The sequence below is a fragment of the Rattus norvegicus genome, chromosome 9, assembly GCF_021556685.1.
Source record: "Rattus norvegicus strain SHRSP/BbbUtx chromosome 9, alternate assembly SHRSP_T2T, whole genome shotgun sequence".
NCBI classification, from domain to species: Eukaryota; Metazoa; Chordata; class Mammalia; order Rodentia; family Muridae; genus Rattus; species Rattus norvegicus.
This window is the reverse complement of record NC_141542.1, coordinates 41753313-41772432: the sequence shown is the minus strand read 5'-3', so window position 1 is coordinate 41772432 and position 19120 is coordinate 41753313. Positions and strand designations below refer to the sequence as shown.

The 19120-nt window shown below is 40.3% G+C and overlaps 1 protein-coding gene across 1 annotated transcript in view; it reads right to left on the bottom strand.

The window, feature by feature from the left end:
- The window catches only part of Col9a1 (collagen type IX alpha 1 chain), an 82836-nt gene extending 70311 nt beyond the window's left edge, over window positions 1-12525 (bottom strand). Inside the window, 5 exon segments of the mRNA NM_001100842.1 lie at window positions 3476-3872; window positions 10529-10661; window positions 10774-10851; window positions 11770-11843; window positions 12267-12525. Of these exon segments, the coding sequence (NP_001094312.1) occupies window positions 3476-3872; window positions 10529-10661; window positions 10774-10851; window positions 11770-11843; window positions 12267-12319 (735 nt within the window). The 5' untranslated portion in view covers window positions 12320-12525.
- Between the last annotated feature and the right edge of the window lie 6595 nt (window positions 12526-19120).

The following is a 19120-nucleotide window of genomic DNA, read 5'->3' as shown; positions in this document are numbered from 1 at the left end:
TTTTCGGAGCTGGGGACCGAACCCAGGGCCTTGTGTTTGCTAGGCAAGCGCTCTACCACTGAGCTAAATCCCCAACCCCCATATAGCGCATTTTTTAGGGGGAAGGCACACATTTTATGGGTGTGGTGTTTCACTTGAGAGGCAGAGACAGTGAGTTCCTTGACTTTGTATTCCTAGCATATAAGCACTCAAGAGAACTGTACTAGATAAATAAACAAGCAGGATTAGTGCTTAGGGACATGATTTATACTCCTCAGTCTTCCTTTATTTCTTAATATTTAATTTATTAGTGCCAAAGAAAAAATTCTGAAAAAAAAACAACATGCAAACCATAAATGCCTTCACAATTAAGAATAATAAAAGGGATTACAAGAAAAGGTGTGTTCTTATACACGTACCTTCCTTTCTTCCTTCCTTCCTTTCTCCCTCCTTTCTTTTGATTTATTTTTATTATTTTGATCTATATACCAGGCTGACCTCAAATTCACAGAGACCCGCCTGCCTCTTCCTCTCAAATGAGCCACCACACCCATAAAATGCATGCTTCCCCCCCCAAAAGAAAGCTGGCTAAAATTAAAGAAAATAAAGTAAATTACAAATGTAATACCTAATGCTGTTTCTTACAACCCAGTAAGCCCAGTTAAGAAAGCTTACTTTACTGAGTAAGTGAAAATGGGTTACCTGAACAAAATTGTTATAAAGATCAGAAAATTAGATGCAAGGGACTTTGACAACTTCAAATTGTTTTTATCAAAGGCACTAAGATTATTTTATAGAGAATACATGGGCTTCTCCTTTTTAGTTTTCTTTTAGAGAAGAAGAGGAGGAAGAGGAAGGCAAAAGGGAAGAAGAGGAGAAGCTGTGGGGGGAGACAGGGAAAGAGCATTAGCAAAAAAGTTGACCTTGGCATTGTCATGCTGATGCCTTGAATGGAGGAAGGATTTTTCTGGCCTATAGCTTCTATCCATTATCAATGCTATCAATGGTACCACATCACCCCGACCACCATCCATTGTTGAACTTTATGGAGATTTTGGCTCAGATCTCATTTGTTTTCGGGAAGGAGTCAAGGGTCTACAATCAATTCTGGAAGGGAAAAGAATTGTCCGTGCCTATACAAGATCCTTTTAACACTAGTCACAACATCATGACTTAGCAAAGCTCCTCACTATATATACGACAAGCACAGTGTAAAACCAGATGGTAGCTTCCCAGCTGCACGCCTACACAAGGAAACGGCACAAACTTGCCTGCACTGTGCTGTGAGACTGGACTTATCAGAACATCTACAACCAGCTACGGCATATTAGTAAAGTAATATTGAGAATTTGTCTCTCTGGAAACAAAGCAATTTAAAGGCAACTTCGCTAGCACCCAGAATGCAGACTTATATGGTCTTGAATGGTTTTTAAGGTCAATGAACCCCTTTTTCTAACAACTAACACTCAGCACATTTTCGAGGCGCTAAGAACTCCTCTCTCGTGCCCGTGTCCAGAAATGTCTCGGCATTGCAGAGGCTATATTCTCTGAAAAACCACTCCAGGGCCATGGCAAAGTTCCTGCCGCACAGAATTTGAGCATTTCACAACAGTGGCCACATCAGCTCTCTAACCCAGCCACTTGAAGTGTCATGACTCATTAGACGGAGAAATATTTTCTCGAGAGTCTACAAGCCAGAGCAGTAATATGGCAGCTGCAAATTGCTTCCTGCCTATCACAGAATATAGAAATTTCACACCAACTTTCACACTAATCATAACTCTTCCTGTAAAGACAAGTTATTTGAACAGTTCCATTACTGAGGTCCTGATAACCTTTTTTTCCCCCAAAGAAGTCCACAGAAACAATTCAAAACCACTGTATCACCTTTGCCAACCTCTCTGACCTAGGTTTTGTGACTAGAAGGTTATAGCTCCATACAGTAGGAGAGATGGGTTAGCACCAACAGTTTATTTATATTGGATGTTATCCCCTTCTGTTTCCTTAAAAGAATACTTGCCCTTTAAGGTTATGTTCTTAAATTACCGTCCAAATGCTATAAAATCCTCTTAAAGAATTGCCAGAAGGTACTATCTGATACAATAATGGCATCATTACGATAATCTTTACTTTCATATCAACAGATTTCTACAGTGAAATAATGAATAGAGCTTGAGAATTCTTTACTTCAGTCAGGAGAGATGGCTCAGGGGTTAAAAGCCTGCTGAGGATAGAAAATCGGTCCCCAACATCCACATCAAGTGACTCACAATCATTTGTAACTCTAGCACGAGGGAATCCAATGTCCTCTTCTGGTCTCCAAGGACACTACACTTATGTGCCCTGACACAAATACACAACACTAAAAATAAAAATCGTTTTAAAAATTATTTTCTTCTACCCTATCGCATAAAGCCTGGTTCTAAATAAATAGATATCATACCACCTATATAATTTTTATTCTTGCTCATCAAAGACCATCTGACTTCCAGACTTTGCTTCTTACCATCTTCAGCTCTAATCCTTCACCCACAAACACATCATTTACATCCACACGTATTACTGAAATCAACGAGTCTCTAGACTGTTGAATACACCCTAATTATTTACTTAGTCATCCTTTATACTGCCGTCCCTTCTTTTGCCAATTCAAATTCTCCCCTTTCAAAATGTGTTGCTTCCAAAACCTCATGGACTCCTTGACACCTGTATTCATGATTTATCTCTAATCTTACGTTAAAGTTTGGGATTAATTGTAAATATATGATACATGCTGCACTAGTGTGGGTTTCCTTGTAAGTCATCTCGATGACTTCTGGATGCTCCAGGTGGTGTAGAGCACCTTCTAAGTCGACCTTGACTTTAATACTATCTTCTTAGCTAAAGTTCTGTGCTCCACACAGCACTCACAACTGACAGTGAAAACTTTTTGAATGAGTGATGTATTTAATAAACTTTACAAAGTGAGTAACTATCTATTGTATGCACTATACCCATTATATACTATATCCATTGTGTGCACTATATCCATTGCATGCACTATATCCATTGTGTACACTATATCCACTGTATACACTATATTTATTGTATACACTATATCCACTGTATACACTATATCCATTGTATAACTATATCCATTGTATGCACTATATCCATTGTATAACTGTATCCATTGTATGCACTATATCCATTGTATACACTATATCCACTGTATGCACTATATGCATTGTATGCACTATATCCATTGTATACACTATATCCACTGTATGCACTATATCCATTGTATACACTATATCCACTGTATGCACTATATCCATTGTATACACTATATCCATTGTATACACTATATCCACTGTATGCACTATATCCATTGTATAACTATATCCATTGTATGCACTATAGCTGATGGTCAAAGATGCCTTGGGTGCTGACATTTAGCCATGCAGGTTTGTTTTCCATTGCTATTGTGGTGGTAGCTTGCGATTTTTATACTTACGGGAACAGAAACCTGAGGATTGTCCACAAGTTTTCCCAGCACAGCAAAGCCATCAGCATCGATCTGGGCTCTCGGCTTTATAGGTAAGGAATCGATCTGGATGCAGTCAATAAAAAGAGTAGCTCTTGTTCTCTCCACGCCAATCATGAGCTTATGCCAACGGGAGTCAAACAAGGACTGCAAATTCAAGAAGGCTGCCGTTTGGAGACTCCCGTCCAGTCCCTTGTATGAAAACGCGACAGACTTTGTTTGGCCATTTATCTTCACGCCAACTTGCTCCCTCCCTGAGGAATCCTGGATCTGCCAAATGTTCCATTGCTTTTCAAGTGTGCTTCCAGTCATCCGGAAAGTAGTTAAAAAGGAATATTCTTCAGGCAGTCCACTGGGATACAAATGCCTGAGAAGAGTTTGAAAATAATAAATATAAACCTTCTTTTCTGTGCTTATACACATTCACCATTTTCCTGTGTCTGTATTATTTTGAATCCTAGTCCTGCAGAAGGGCTACAGTGCGAAGAAAACTATGCAGCATCTGTTCTTTGATGATAACTTATATGAACTTTCCCAGTTCAATCACTCATATATATTAAAGCTCCACCTTAAAATACATATTTTAAAAACACCTCCCTTACAGCTAGTGAAGGCTACCAACAATATTGCCATTTATTCTACCCAAAGCACCACCATTCTGCAACACCATCTCAGGCAAAAAAACAAAACAACAACAACAAAAAAAAAAAACAACAGCAACAACAACAACAAAAAGCCATACTCTTGCAATGTTCTGGGCAACAGTTTCTTCGAAAATGAAAAAGGGTATTATTTAAAGTCTAAATTGACTCTACTAGCTTACAAAACCATTTAATTACAGTAGTTTTTAATTTTTTTACATATGTGAAAATTATTTGCTATTTTCATAATTGCAGGGCTACTCTTAAGAATTGTATTCTAGACCCACAGAAACATTTTGGAAATTGGTAACCAACTACACCAAATGTATGCAAGGGCTCCTTCCCACTAAGAAGGTCTGCCCCGACGGTTTCAAAGTATGATAGTCAAGAAGCGGCTGTTTTGTGTTTGTTACTGGATAGGGAGCCATGCACAACCGACTCTTCTTTCTCTACTCCGATTCCATCTTGCTTCAGTCTACCAAGTAAGGTTGACAGTGTTGCTACTCCTTCACTGCATTGAATGAAAGCTAAAACTAGCAGAGTCCCTAAGACAATCCTTCTTTATCTTTCCTTATCTGTAGATCTTGTCTTGAAGCAAGTTCTTGGGGAAACTTTTGCCTGTGAAATGTGTTTGCTAAATAAGAAACCAATTAGGCATTCAGAAAGACCCAGACCTTCCTTCAGGTCAAACTTTTGAATTTAGTTCCCTTCTCACAAATGATGAAGAAAAAGAAGATTAGAAGAAAGATTCCAATGGGTACTGATTTCATCTATGACATTTAGTGAATTGAAGCATTGTATACACCCACACATATGCACACACACTTTTGTAAAAGTATACAGAGGGTTTTAAAAACAAGGGGGGAAAACTGCCCAAAGTCCTCCTTTTCCACAATAGAACTAACCACATCACTCCAGGTCTTAAATATACTTTTAGTTTCTCCATTGGTTTGTAACACTTCTTTTGATTTTGTGGGGTTTTTTTTTTGTAACTATATTAATTCCAAAATAATCTCTACAAAAAGAAGCTAAAGTTTTCATTTATAGATGTACTCATTTGGAACACTCATAGAATATACCATTCTTAAAGGCACTGTCACACCAAGGGTACCTGCGTGTGTATCTCTCTCTCCACACCTATGAAGATCATATACAAATGTAACTATGACTAATATGTTAATCTTTTAGAGTAGACAAGTATGTTAATAGGATAAGAAAGGAAAATGCTTCATTGTCCATATGAATAGAATATACAGATTTGTGTGTACCAAAGACTGTTAAATGTCTCTGAATCCTAATCCACAGAACGGGCAGCCTAGTGTATTATTAAACACGTAAGAGTCCATTCTTGAAAATATTCTATGCCTATCAATAAGCAAACCTGAGTGCATACATAATTTAAAAGGAGTTGTGTCTATAAATGATTTATTGTATTCCAATCTTCATGAAGTACCTTAAGTGGGGAACCATACGGGTTTGAATAAAAGATTCAAAAGTCTTTGCACCTTGAAGTATTTGTTTATGACCTTAATACTGAGAAAGCTAGGGTCTGTGTTGCAAAACAAAGCAAGCATAACGTGTTTGTAGATGGTAGTTAAGAATGGGAAGCTATAATGCCTTTTAAAAAGATTAAAAGGAAGCATAATCATGTCTCTTAATTCTTCATAATTATGAAGATAAATAACTAAAATTATGATTATCAAGCATTAATTTTTTGTAGCATATTTTTTCTCCCATGAAGATCCTATGTGTTTTTTTCACTATCTCAGGGGTCTAGATTCTCTAGGATGAAGACTCATTAAAAACAAGTGTTTCTGTTCCCTGAGAAGGAGTCCAATTGTCCGTTTTTTTGTCATCTAGCTTTTGCATAAGTAGTTTAAAAGGAAAGGATCAAATTCCATAGTATATATGGACCACATTTTCTTTACTCATTCCTTGGTGAAAGGGCATTTCCAAACAAATGATTGTTTCCCTTTCCCGGCCATTGTGAACGCCATGGCAGCAAACACTGAGGGGCATGAATCTGCCCTTTGGTCATATACTGAGGAGTGGTACCACTGCACCATACAGCAGATCTAGTCTTTGTTTGTGAAAGAATGAAATCTCCAGATAAATTACGAAAGTAGACAATAAAACTCAGGCTCTATTGCTTGTGGTTCTTAGCTCTGAATCGCTAAATGTGAGCATATAACCTCAAGTCACCGCAAGAACCAGAGAAGTAAGGAGGGACCATGGTGGTGGAGGCACGGTGAGAAGGGTCTCCTGAAAGAGGGTGATGACATAATACAGGTGATATCAAGAGGAACGGGGCGGGGGGGACATGGAGTATATCTGTGGAGAGGGATAGAAAAAATACAGTGGGGAGGAATAACACTAAAGATGTTGGAGAAAACCACAGAGAATCACATTACATTATTTTTTACTTAAAATTACATAAAATATACTTACATAAAACTGGGAATAGTTCTACCTCAAGACCCAGCTATACATTCCTGGGCATACACCCAAAAGATGCTCTACCATCCCACAAGGACACATGCTCCACTATGTTCGTAGGAACTCTGTTTGTAATAACTAGAAGCTAGAAACAACCTAGATGTTCCTCAACTGAAGAATGGATACAGAAAATGTGGTACATCTACACAATGGAGTGCTATTCAGCTATTAATAACAAAGACATCATGAATTTTGCAGGCAAATGGATGGATCTTGAGGAAATCATCCTGAGTGAGAGAACCAAGTCTCAAAAGGACATGCATGATATGTACTCACTTATAGGTGGATAGTAACCTTAAAATACAGGATACCCATGCTACACTCCACAGGCCCAAAGAAGCTAAGCAAGAAGGAAGGCAGAGTGAGGATGCTTGAATATCAGTTACAAGTGGGAATAAAATGGTCATAAAAGGCAGATGGAGTGAGGGAGTTAGTGTCGTTTATGAGAAACTTCCTTTGAGTCGTTGAGGGGAGTCAGGAGACTTTCTAAACAATATCACTATTGCCTGTGCTCTCTGTTTCATTCAAGAATTTGAAGACCAGTCTCTATGGCTGAAGACAACACACACTTTAGACACGGAACTTGGAGGAATCAAACTGGGTCTGACCTGGAAGCCTACACCCCAAGGACGAGCTCTTATAGTATCCAAAACCTTCTGCAAGCTGCCTTGGAGAAAAGAAGTCAATAGTCCTGCGTAGTTGTTATGCCTGTGGACTACATCATGGACCAGCATGGCAATATATTTCAAAGGCAACTTATTGACATCTAATTGGATTTAAGGTCTGCTTACGGGCTGTGGAATGCACAAGACCGATACATCTACAAGGCAACCCTACGCGTAAGGTTCAGCAGTCTTCACAGACCAGGGCCAGGATAACTGCTAAGAGATGTGCCTTGTAAACGACAAGAAAGCTGCACCCGTGACATCTCAGCAATATGGTTGCCTAAACAAGACCAATGACAACACCAGTTGACATGCCATCACGAATAGAGGAAATCTCACAAGGTTCCATGCTAGATGAAGAGACAAAGACGATTAGTGACTCTGGAGAGAGGGAGAACCCACTTCTCCCAAGGAAGGGTTTACTAACTGGCTACCAAGTAGCAAGCCCGTGTGTGTGTGTGTGTGTGTGTGTGTGTGTGTGTGTGTGTGTGTGTGTGTATACATAACAAAGAATAAGAGGACATGGATTTGAGAGGGAGCAGGGAAGAAACAGGATGAGTTGGTAGAAAAAGAAAAGAAAAATGATGTAAAAATGCTCTTTAAATAAGAATTTTTAAATAAATAAAAAGAAAGAATCCATTAAGAAGGCTCTCCTGCCTGCTCTGTTCTCTTCAGGTAAGGGTGAATACTTATCCAGTCTCCAGTGTTCAGGCTTCGTCTAAGCACTCTACAGTTATTAATATTTTCCCTATATAGTAACCTTTTGACATAGTTCTCCCTTCTATCTCTAATTCTTAACTGACCAAACAGAGGCTTAAATAGCTTGTTCCAAGCCAGCCAGGGTTGGGGGTGAAAGGCAGAAACGGAGAATGACTGAGAACAGTGTATAAAAACAAGCATGGAGTCACATAACGGAGTGTGAGCTAGCCTAAAAACAAGTAAGATAGAAATAAATGTTCCTCGGGGGAAAGAGAGAAAGAAAAGAAGGCTTCGCTATGTACTAGAAAGCCACATGACTCGGCACTCTGGCTTTACTTCCCTTTTCATTTCCTTCCTCTTGCCCCCGGCTTTCCTCCATCATTTCCTAGTAAGTTCAGTGATTGGTGACATTAGCTACGACCTGTGCGTATTACTTAATTGAGGGCTCTCAGCACTTAGAGGAAAACAGCAGAAAGGATGTAGAGGAGTATACCACCCCCCGTCAGTCTGTCTCTGAACTAAGGTTAATGCCAGCCCAACTGTGTTTCAACTCACAGAAAAGAAGTTATTTTGAAATATATTTTACAGGCCAGCTAGTATTTCCTTAAGTGAAAATACCATCTAAGCAATGAAATAAATGAATACATAAATAGAGCCAATTTCTGCAATCGTAACTATCCTAATTAGCATTATCTGACAACTTCATACAGCCTAGAGTCCCCTGAGGAGGGCGTCTCAACAGAGGGACTACCTAAACCCGATCAGTCTGCAGGCGATGTCTGTGGGAAATTGTCTTGACTTTGTTAACTGATCCAGAAGAGTGTGCCTACCTCAGGCAGCACCATTCCTTAGACAGGTGGTCCTGAGCTATGTAAGAAAGCTCACTAAGCATGAGCCCGTGAGCCAGGAAGTAGCATTCCTCCACGCTGTCTGCTTGACGTTTTGCTTGAGTTCCTGCCCTAATTTTCCTGGGTCGATTACCCAGAAGGGTAAGGCAAATAAATCCTTTCCTTCCCAAAGCTGCTTTTGGTTGGAACCGTTTATCATAGCAACAGAAACAAGACTCGAAGGATGATTTTAATCTTTCTAGATATGAGTGCAGGTCCAGGCTCAGTAGTCAGAGGCACAACTACCTCCAAAACCATGCTGCCTGGCTCTCAGTATGCTGCTGCCTGACTTTTAGCACACCCAGTTAACATCAAGCCTTTAAACTTGCTTACGTGAGCAAACTAACCTATGAGGATTCTATTTCCTCCTGCGCCAAAGAAGAGAGGCGATGTCCCTTCGAACAATGTTATGAGGTTGAGAGCAATGTTACTAAATACACAAGAAAACTACAATGATCCACTCTTGAACTACACATACAGCTTAAAAATGTGAATTTCTACTTTCTGTTTTAATATTTATATAAGATTCTTGAAAAAAATTCAAGAAATACACAAATTTTGTGGCATATCCTTTCACTATTGCAGTTAATCGTTTTTTCCTATACAACTTAATGTCCATTAAAGGTATAAATCTTTTTATCTACCAAAGGAATGTTAGTTCTATTTTCACAATGCATTAAAGCACTTTATATGCAACATTCACAAATATGCATACATGAAATGAAAGCACATTTCAGGAGAAGAAATGAGATGGAATTTGAAGATGATACCAACAGAGTACATGACAGACATGTATGAAGATTCCATGATGAATCCATTAGTTTGCACAATGAACTTAACACTAATAATAAAACCCCCAAAACATATAATAATCATATCAACCACATGGCATGTTGATGATCCAAGACCTAGATCAGCGAAGAGCTTGTCATCCCATTGACATAATTCATTCAGCTGGCGTATACCACAGAACTTCAGCCATGAAGAATTTATGAATTGATTCTATGAAAGTGGAAATAATCAAGTAAAAGAGGCATGCGTGACCCTGCCAGTGTTCCTTTTGCAATCATTTCCATTTTGTTCATTGGGCGTCATCCAGGACCTAAGACTGCATGTGTGGTTCTCTTTCAGCACCAGGACACTTGAACAGCTCCTCTGTGAGCCTCCAAAACCACATCATCTGTGGCTTCTTGTTAAATTTATGTCTCACTTCTGCCACTGCTCACAGAGAGTCCTTTCAGTCAAAACCAGACAAATTCCAGAAAAACAGAAAGCAAAATTCTAAGAACATGTCCTGAATTGATGTATAATAGTCTCAGAGGTGTTTTTACTCTTGGAATGGAAAGGAAATTACAAACCTAACATGAAGAGAGGCATTCAGATGCTAAGGATTGATAGGTGAACACATTCATTTTGGTTTTTTAATTTTGTTTTAGCAGTTCTGGTGACTTAACCCATTGGCTAAAGCATTCAAGGTAAGTGACCTACCACTGAGCTGGACCCCAAGGCCTTTATCTTAAAATAAAATAATCCAAGAAATATCAAAGAGTAAAATATATTCCCTTAACATTGAATAGACGTAAACATTTCTGAACGCACTCAAAGAAGATAATTAGAGTCCTTCTGATAGGTTACCTTGTTGGAATCCTGAAGTCTACATTACTTCCCAGCTTGTAAGCCACTTGTAACGCTGTGGACCCCACCACCCTCTGGATAGTCCTTCGAGATGCAGCCTTCTCAATTTGGAACTGAGAAATCAGGTCAAATCCTATAGAAAGGGAATAGAAGAGGGAAAGGTTGAAAATGAGACCGGTTCTATCCCTTTCTGAAATAGACTATGTCTGGAGACTGCATCTCCAGGATGATACGGTGCTACTCACCTGGCAAGTCATCCTGGCCAATCCTGATCTTGGGACACAGTTCACTTCCACCATGAGAAACAGAATTGGCAGGAAATCCTGCAAAAGCAATACCATGTCATCCATACAGTGACACAGTGTTACACAAGTTTGCTTCTAAGCCATTTGTTTGTCTTGAACTCAATGCCTGGATGATCAGAATCCATTGACCCTCAGCTTCTCCAGGAAGAATGCAAGGTGTGGAAGTAGAATGCTAATTTAGGATGGAGGAATGTTTCTACCTGGAGGAGTTGGGGATTTGTTCCATTTGGAACCAGAGCTGCACAGTGTCCTGGATGGCACAGGATCAGAAGCCTGTTTGGAAAACTTCTGGTGGCTTGGGCTAGAAATATTCCTTAAATATCACCAACTCTAAATTTGCAATGACATTACAGTGTCAGCCTTGAGCCAGTTCCATGGGACTCCCAGACAAGTACAGTTCTCGGGAAATTGTCACCACCAGAGATGAGTTCTTATAACTGCCAGACCCTCTTCTACCTTGATAAAACTCTTAGACTTCACACACACACACACACACACACACACACACACACACACACACACACACACACACACACACAGCTTCAGTACAAAGCTGGGTTTTGCCCTACCCATTCAAGTACATCAAATGTTTTCTTTTTATCCTCCTGATTTCAGTGTTTGGGGAAAACCCATTCATCTACCCCATTCATCCATACGTCCATGTAGTCACTCAATGTTTGCCCTCACCATCTGAAAGAAGCACCATGTCCAGCGCTAGGAAAAGCACAGCTATCCTTCCTGCCTACCAGCTTACAGTTGAGACTCTCTTTCCAGGCTCAACATTGAGCATAGAACCAACTGTCCAAACATCCCCCCAAGGTAAGTCGAAGAGGGAAAGCGTGAAGGACCATTGGAAGCACAGCCTTCACTCAACCACAGCCCTGCCCCATCACAACCCTGCCTGCTTCTCCACACTCCATAAACCGTGGGTCTTACTTGCACGACGCTTAGGAGTTGCAGATACACAGGGTCCCAGAAAACTGCATGCAAAGAAGAAAAGTGGAATTTTCCTGAAGAGGAGAAAGAGAGAGAAAAAAAATGAGGCAAACAGGAATCTCTTCAGATGGAACTCCTTTCATATTTTAAACCTGCCAATTCTGGCTGATGGAGGCAACCAAATCCCAAGGCATACGCACTACTGGTTTTTATTCGCATATTGAAAGTTCACTTGGGAATTCTTCAGATAAACGCGTTCCTGACTTGGTGTCTCGCCATTTCATTTTCTACACGACCCTTGCCTCTGCTTTCTTTTCTCTTTGTACTTTTGCCTCTCTTTCCATAGCTGCCTCTTCTTTTTCTATTTCAGGTGCTTACGTACTTGCTGTATTGTCTCATCTGACTCTCCGCTGGTCCTCACTGTCTCTCACCTCCCCCCTTATGTTACCAATACCGCAAAAATCCTTGCCCATCTCCCTCCACAGGCATGAGCTTACCAGAAGTTCTTCATTTTCCCAGTGGGTTCTCTTGGGTTTATAAGAGTCACCATGAGGGGGTTGGAGGGGAGTCCCTACTCCCCAACACCCCTTCTCTATCCTTCTCTGGCTCTGAGATTTGGCCCCAAGCTTGCTCCTTCTTGCCCCTCTTAGGGCTAAAAGCAAAAAGAGTGAACTGATGGCATGTAATAACTCTTTAAGCTGAAGCAAAGGAAAGGGGTGGAGAGAAACAGCCAGTAAGCCCAGGCCCAGCCAGGGGTGTGCCTGGCTTAAAGCTAACAAGGTTACTGAAGGAGGGATTGAATGGGAAAAGTCTTGCTGGGAAGAAAAAAAAACCAGGATGTGGGGAATTTCACCAGAGAAATGCAGCAAGCTACTATGGGAATACAGTGCAGGCTTTTAGAACAGCTATAGGGCACAGTAGAGGCTTTGAGAGCTGTTATAAGGCCACAGTGGAGGCTTTCAGAGGCCACAGGATCCAGCAAAGAGCTGCCTATTCTGAGACAGAGGTGTGGGGGCTCCCACCTAGTCAACCTAGGTTTAAACCCACTTCTGCCTTAGCGGTTATATGATCTAGAGCAGCATAATTAGTCTCCCCATATTTAACTACCTTATCTATAAAACGGGACGAAAGAGTTCCTTAACAGCAGTTCCTGGGGGGGACTCAAATAAGATCAGCAGAGACAAAGGATCTCCTGCCAAACTCATCCCTGGACATTCTTTTTTTTTTTTTTTTTTTTGGGAATTTTTTTTTTTTTTTTTTTTTTTTTTTTTTTTTTTTATTAATTTGAGTATTTCTTATATACATTTCAAGTGTTATTCCCTTTCCCGGTTTCCGGACAAACATCACCCTCCCCCCTCCCCTTCCTTATGGGTGTTCCCCTCCCAAACCTCCCCCCATTGCCACCCTCCCCGCATAGTCTAGTTCACTGGGGGTTCAGTCTTAGCAGGACCCAGGGCTTCCCCTTCCACTGCTGCTCTTACTAGGATATTCATTGCTACCTATGGGGACAGAGTCCAGGGTCAGTCCATGTATAGTCTTTAGGTAGTGGCTTAGTCCCTGGAAGCTCTGGTTGCTTGACATTGTTGTACTTTTGGGGTCTCGAGCACCTTCAAGCTCTTCCAGTTCTTTCTCTGATTCCTTCAACGGGGGACCTATTCTCAGTTCAGTGGTTTGCTGCTGGCATTCGCCTCTGTATTTGCTGTATTCTGGCTGTGTCTCTCAGGAGCGATCTACATCCGGCTCCTGTCAGCCTGCACTTCTTTGCTTCATCCATCTTGTCTAATTGGGTGGCTGTATATGTATGGGCCACCTGTGGGGCAGGCTCTGAATGGGTGTTCCTTCAGTCTCTGTTTTAATCTTTGCCTCTCCCTTCCCTGCCAAGGGTATTCTTTTTCCTCATTTAAAGAAGGAGTGAAGCATTCACATTTTGATCATCCGTCTTGAGTTTCCTTTGTTCTAGGGATCTAGGGTAATTCAAGCATTTGGGCTAATAGCCACTTATCAATGAGTGCATACCATGTATGTCTTTCTGTGAGTGGGTTAGCTCACTCAGGATGATATTTTCCAGTTCCAACCATTTGCCTACGAATTTCATAAACTCGTTGTTTTTGATAGCTGAGTAATATTCCATTGTGTAGATGTACCACATTTTCTGTATCCATTCCTCTGTTGAAGGGCATCTGGGTTCTTTCCAGTTTCTGGCTATTATAAATAAGGCTGCGATGAACATAGTGGAGCACGTGTCTCTTTTATATGTTGAGGCATCTTTTGGGTATATGCCCAAGAGAGGTATGGCTGGATCCTCAGGCAGTTCAATGTCCAATTTTCTGAGGAACCTCCAGACTGATTTCCAGAATGGTTTTACCAGTCTGCAATCCCACCAACAATGGAGGAGTGTTCCTCTTTCTCCACATCCTCGCCAGCATCTGCTGTCACCTGAGTTTTTGACCTTAGCCATTCTCACTGGTGTGAGGTGAAATCTCAGGGTTGTTTTGATTTGCATTTCCCTTATGACTAAAGATGTTGAACATTTCTTTAGGTGTTTCTCAGCCATTCGGCATTCCTCAGCTGTGAATTCTTTGTTTAGCTCTGAACCCCATTTTTTAATAGGGTTATTTGTTTCCCTGCGGTCTAACTTCTTGAGTTCTTTGTATATTTTGGATATAAGGCCTCTATCTGTTATAGGATTGGTAAAGATCTTTTCCCAATCTGTTGGTTGCCGTTTTGTCCTAACCACAGTGTCCTTTGCCTTACAGAAGCTTTGCAGTTTTATGAGATCCCATTTGTCGATTCTTGATCTTAGAGCATAAGCCATTGGTGTTTTGTTCAGGAAATTTTTTCCAGTGCCCATGTGTTCCAGATGCTTCCCTAGTTTTTCTTCTATTAGTTTGAGTGTGTCTGGTTTGATGTGGAGGTCCTTGATCCACTTGGACTTAAGCTTTGTACAGGGTGATAAGCATGGATCGATCTGCATTCTTCTACATGTTGCCCTCCAGTTGAACCAGCACCATTTGCTGAAAATGCTATCTTTTTTCCATTGGATGGTTTTGGCTCCTTTGTCAAAAATCAAGTGACCATAGGTGTGTGGGTTCATTTCTGGGTCTTCAATTCTATTCCATTGGTCTATCTGTCTGTCTCTGTACCAATACCATGCAGTTTTTATCACTATTGCTCTGTAATACTGCTTGAGTTCAGGGATAGTGATTCCCCCTGAAGTCCTCTTATTGTTGAGGATAGCTTTAGCTATCCTGGGTTTTTTGTTATTCCAGATGAATTTGCAAATTGTTCTGTCTAATTCTTTGAAGAATTGGATTGGTATTTTGATGGGGATTGCATTGAATCTGTAGATTGCTTTTGGTAAAATGGCCATTTTTACTATATTAATCCTGCCAATCCATGAGCATGGGAGATCTTTCCATCTTCTGAGGTCTTCTTCAATTTCTTTCCTCAGTGTCTTGAAGTTCTTATTGTACAGATCTTTTACTTGCTTGGTTAAAGTCACACCGAGGTACTTTATATTATTTGGGTCTATTATGAAGGGTGTCGTTTCCCTAGTTTCTTTCTCGGCTTGTTTCTCTTTTGTATAGAGGAAGGCAACTGATTTATTTGAGTTAATTTTATACCCAGCCACTTTGCTGAAGTTGTTTATCAGCTTTAGTAGTTCTCTGGTGGAACTTTTGGGATCACTTAAATATACTATCATGTCGTCTGCAAATAGTGATATTTTGACCTCTTCTTTTCCGATCTGTATCCCCTTGATCTCCTTTTGTTGTCTGATTGCTCTGGCTAGAACTTCAAGAACTATATTGAATAAGTAGGGAGAGAGTGGGCAGCCTTGTCTAGTCCCTGATTTTAGTGGGATTGCTTCAAGTTTCTCTCCATTTAGTTTAATGTTAGCAACTGGTTTGCTGTATATGGCTTTTACTATGTTTAGGTATGGGCCTTGAATACCTATTCTTTCCAGGACTTTTATCATGAAGGGGTGTTGAATTTTGTCAAATGCTTTCTCAGCATCTAATGAAATGATCATGTGGTTCTGTTCTTTCAGTTTGTTTATATGATGGATCACGTTGATGGTTTTCCGTATATTAAACCATCCCTGCATGCCTGGGATGAAGCCTACTTGATCATGGTGGATGATTGTTTTGATGTGCTCTTGAATTCGGTTTGCCAGAATTTTATTGAGTATTTTTGCGTCGATATTCATAAGGGAAATTGGTCTGAAGTTCTCTTTCTTTGTTGTGTCTTTGTGTGGTTTAGGTATAAGAGTAATTGTGGCTTCGTAGAAGGAATTCGGTAGGGCTCCATCTGTTTCAATTTTGTGGAATAGTTTGGATAATATTGGTATAAGGTCTTCTATGAAGGTTTGATAGAATTCTGCACTAAACCCGTCTGGACCTGGGCTCTTTTTGGTTGGGAGACCTTTAATGACTGCTTCTATTTCCTTAGGAGTTATGGGGTTGTTTAACTGGTTTATCTGTTCCTGATTTAATTTCGATACCTGGTATCTGTCTAGGAAATTGTCCATTTCCTGAAGATTTTCAAGTTTTGTTGAATATAGGTTTTTATAGTAAGATCTGATGATTTTTTGAATTTCCTCTGAATCTGTAGTTATGTCTCCCTTTTCATTTCTGATTTTGTTAATTTGGACGCACTCTCTGTGTCCTCTCGTTAGTCTGGCTAAGGGTTTATTTATCTTGTTGATTTTCTCAAAGAACCAACTTTTGGTTCTGTTGATTCTTTCTATGGTCCTTTTTGTTTCTACTTGGTTGATTTCAGCTCTGAGTTTGATTATTTCCTGCCTTCTACTCCTCCTGGGTGTATTTGCTTCTTTTTGTTCTAGAGCTTTTAGGTGTGCTGTCAAGCTGCTGACATATGCTCTTTCCTGTTTCTTTCTGCAGGCACTCAGCGCTATGAGTTTTCCTCTTAGCACAGCTTTCATTGTGTCCCATAAGTTTGGGTATGTTGTACCTTCATTTTCATTAAATTCTAAAAAGTTTTTAATTTCTTTCTTTATTTCTTCCTTGACCAGGTTATCATTGAGTAGAGCATTGTTCAATTTCCACGTATATGTGGGCATTCTTCCCTTATTGTTATTGAAGACCAGTTTTAGGCCGTGGTGGTCCGATAGCACGCATGGGATTATTTCTATCTTTCTGTACCTGTTGAGGCCCGTTTTTTGACCAATTATATGGTCAATTTTGGAGAAAGTACCATGAGGAGCTGAGAAGAAGGTATATCCTTTTGCTTTAGGATAGAATGTTCTATAAATATCCGTTAAGTCCATTTGGCTCATGACTTCTCTTAGTCTGTCTACATCTCTGTTTAATTTCTGTTTCCATGATCTGTCCATTGATGAGAGTGGGGTGTTGAAATCTCCCACTATTATTGTGTGAGGTGCAATGTGTGTTTTGAGCTTTAGTAAGGTTTCTTTTACATATGTAGGTGCCCTTGTATTTGGGGCATAGATATTTAGGATTGAGACTTCATCTTGGTGGATTTTTCCTTTGATGAATATGAAGTGTCCTTCCTTATCTTCTTTGATGACTTTTAGTTGAAAATTGATTTTATTTGATATTAGAATGGCTACTCCAGCTTTCTTCTTCTGACCATTTGCTTGGAAAATTGTTTTCCAGCCTTTCACTCTGAGGTAATGTCTGTCTTTGTCTCTGAGGTGTGTTTCCTGTAGGCAGCAGAATGCAGGGTCCTCGTTGCGTATCCAGTTTGTTAATCTATGTCTTTTTATTGGGGAGTTGAGGCCATTGATATTGAGAGATATTAAGGAATAGTGATTATTGCTTCCCGTTATATTCATATTTGGAAGTGAGGTTATGATTGTGTGCTTTCATTCTCTTTGTTTTGTTGCCAAGATGATTAGTTTCTTGCTTCTAGGGTATAGCTTGCCTCCTTATGTTGGGCTTTACCCTTTATTATCCTTTGTAGTGCTGGATTTGTAGAAAGATATTGTGTAAATTTGGTTTTGTCATGGAATATCTTGGTTTCTCCATCTATGTTAATTGAGAGTTTTGCAGGATACAGTAACCTGGGCTGGCATTTGTGTTCTCTTAGGGTCTGTATGACATCTGTCCAGAATCTTCTGGCCTTCATAGTTTCTGGCGAAAAGTCTGGTGTGATTCTGATAGGTCTCCCTTTATATGTTATTTGGCCTTTTTCCCTTACTGCTTTTAATATTCTTTCTTTATTTTGTGCGTTTGGTGTTTTGACAATTATGTGACGGGAGGTGTTTCTTTTCTGGTCCAATCTATTTGGAGTTCTGTAGGCTTCTTGTATGCCTATGGGTATCTCTTTTTTTAGGTTAGGGAAGTTTTCTTCTATGATTTTGTTGAAGATATTTACTGGTCCTTTGAGCTGGGAGTCTTCACTCTCTTCTATACCTATTATCCTTAGGTTTGATCTTCTCATTGAGTCCTGGATTTCCTGTATGTTTTGGACCAGTAGCTTTTTCCGCTTTACATTATCTTTGACAGTTGAGTCAATGATTTCTATGGAATCTTCTGCTCCCGAGATTCTCTCTTCCATCTCTTGAATTCTGTTGGTGAAGCTTGTATCTACAGCTCCTTGTCTTTTCTTTTGATTTTCTATGTCCAGGGTTGTTTCCATGTGTTCTTTCTTGATTGCTTCTATTTCCATTTTTAATTCCTTCAACTGTTTGATTGTGTTTTCCTGGAATTCTTTCAGGGATTTTTGCGATTCCTCTCTGTAGGCTTCTACTTGTTCTCTAAGGGAGTTCTTTATGTCTTTCTTGAAGTCCTCCAGCATCATGATCAAATATGATTTTGAAACTAGGTCTTGCTTTTCTGGTGTGTTTGGATATTCCGTGTTTGCTTTGGTGGGAGTATTGGGCTCCGATGATGCCATGTAGTCTTGGTTTCTGTTGCTTGGGTTCCTGTGCTTGCCTCTCGCCATCAGATTATCTCTAGTGTTACTTTGTTCTGCTATTTCTGACTGTGGCTAGACTGTCCTATAACCTGTGTGTCAGGAGTGCTGTAGACCTGTTTTCCTGTTTTCTTTCAGCCAGTTATGGGGACAGAGTGTTCTGCTTTCGGGCGTGTAGTTTTTCCTCTCTACAGGTCTTCAGCTGTTCCTGTGGGCCTGTGTCTTGAGTTCACCAGGCAGGTTTCTTGCAGGGGAAAAATTGGTCCTACCTGTGGTTCCAAGGCTCAGTGGGGTACTGCCTAAGTCCTCTCTGCTGTGGCAGCAACAGGGAAAATCTGTGCCGCTCCTTCCGGGAGCCTCCGTGCACCAGGGTTTCAGATGACGTTTGGTGTTTTCCTCTGGCGCCTGGATGTGCACAGAGTGCAGTCTCTTCTGGTTTCCCAGGCGTGTCCGC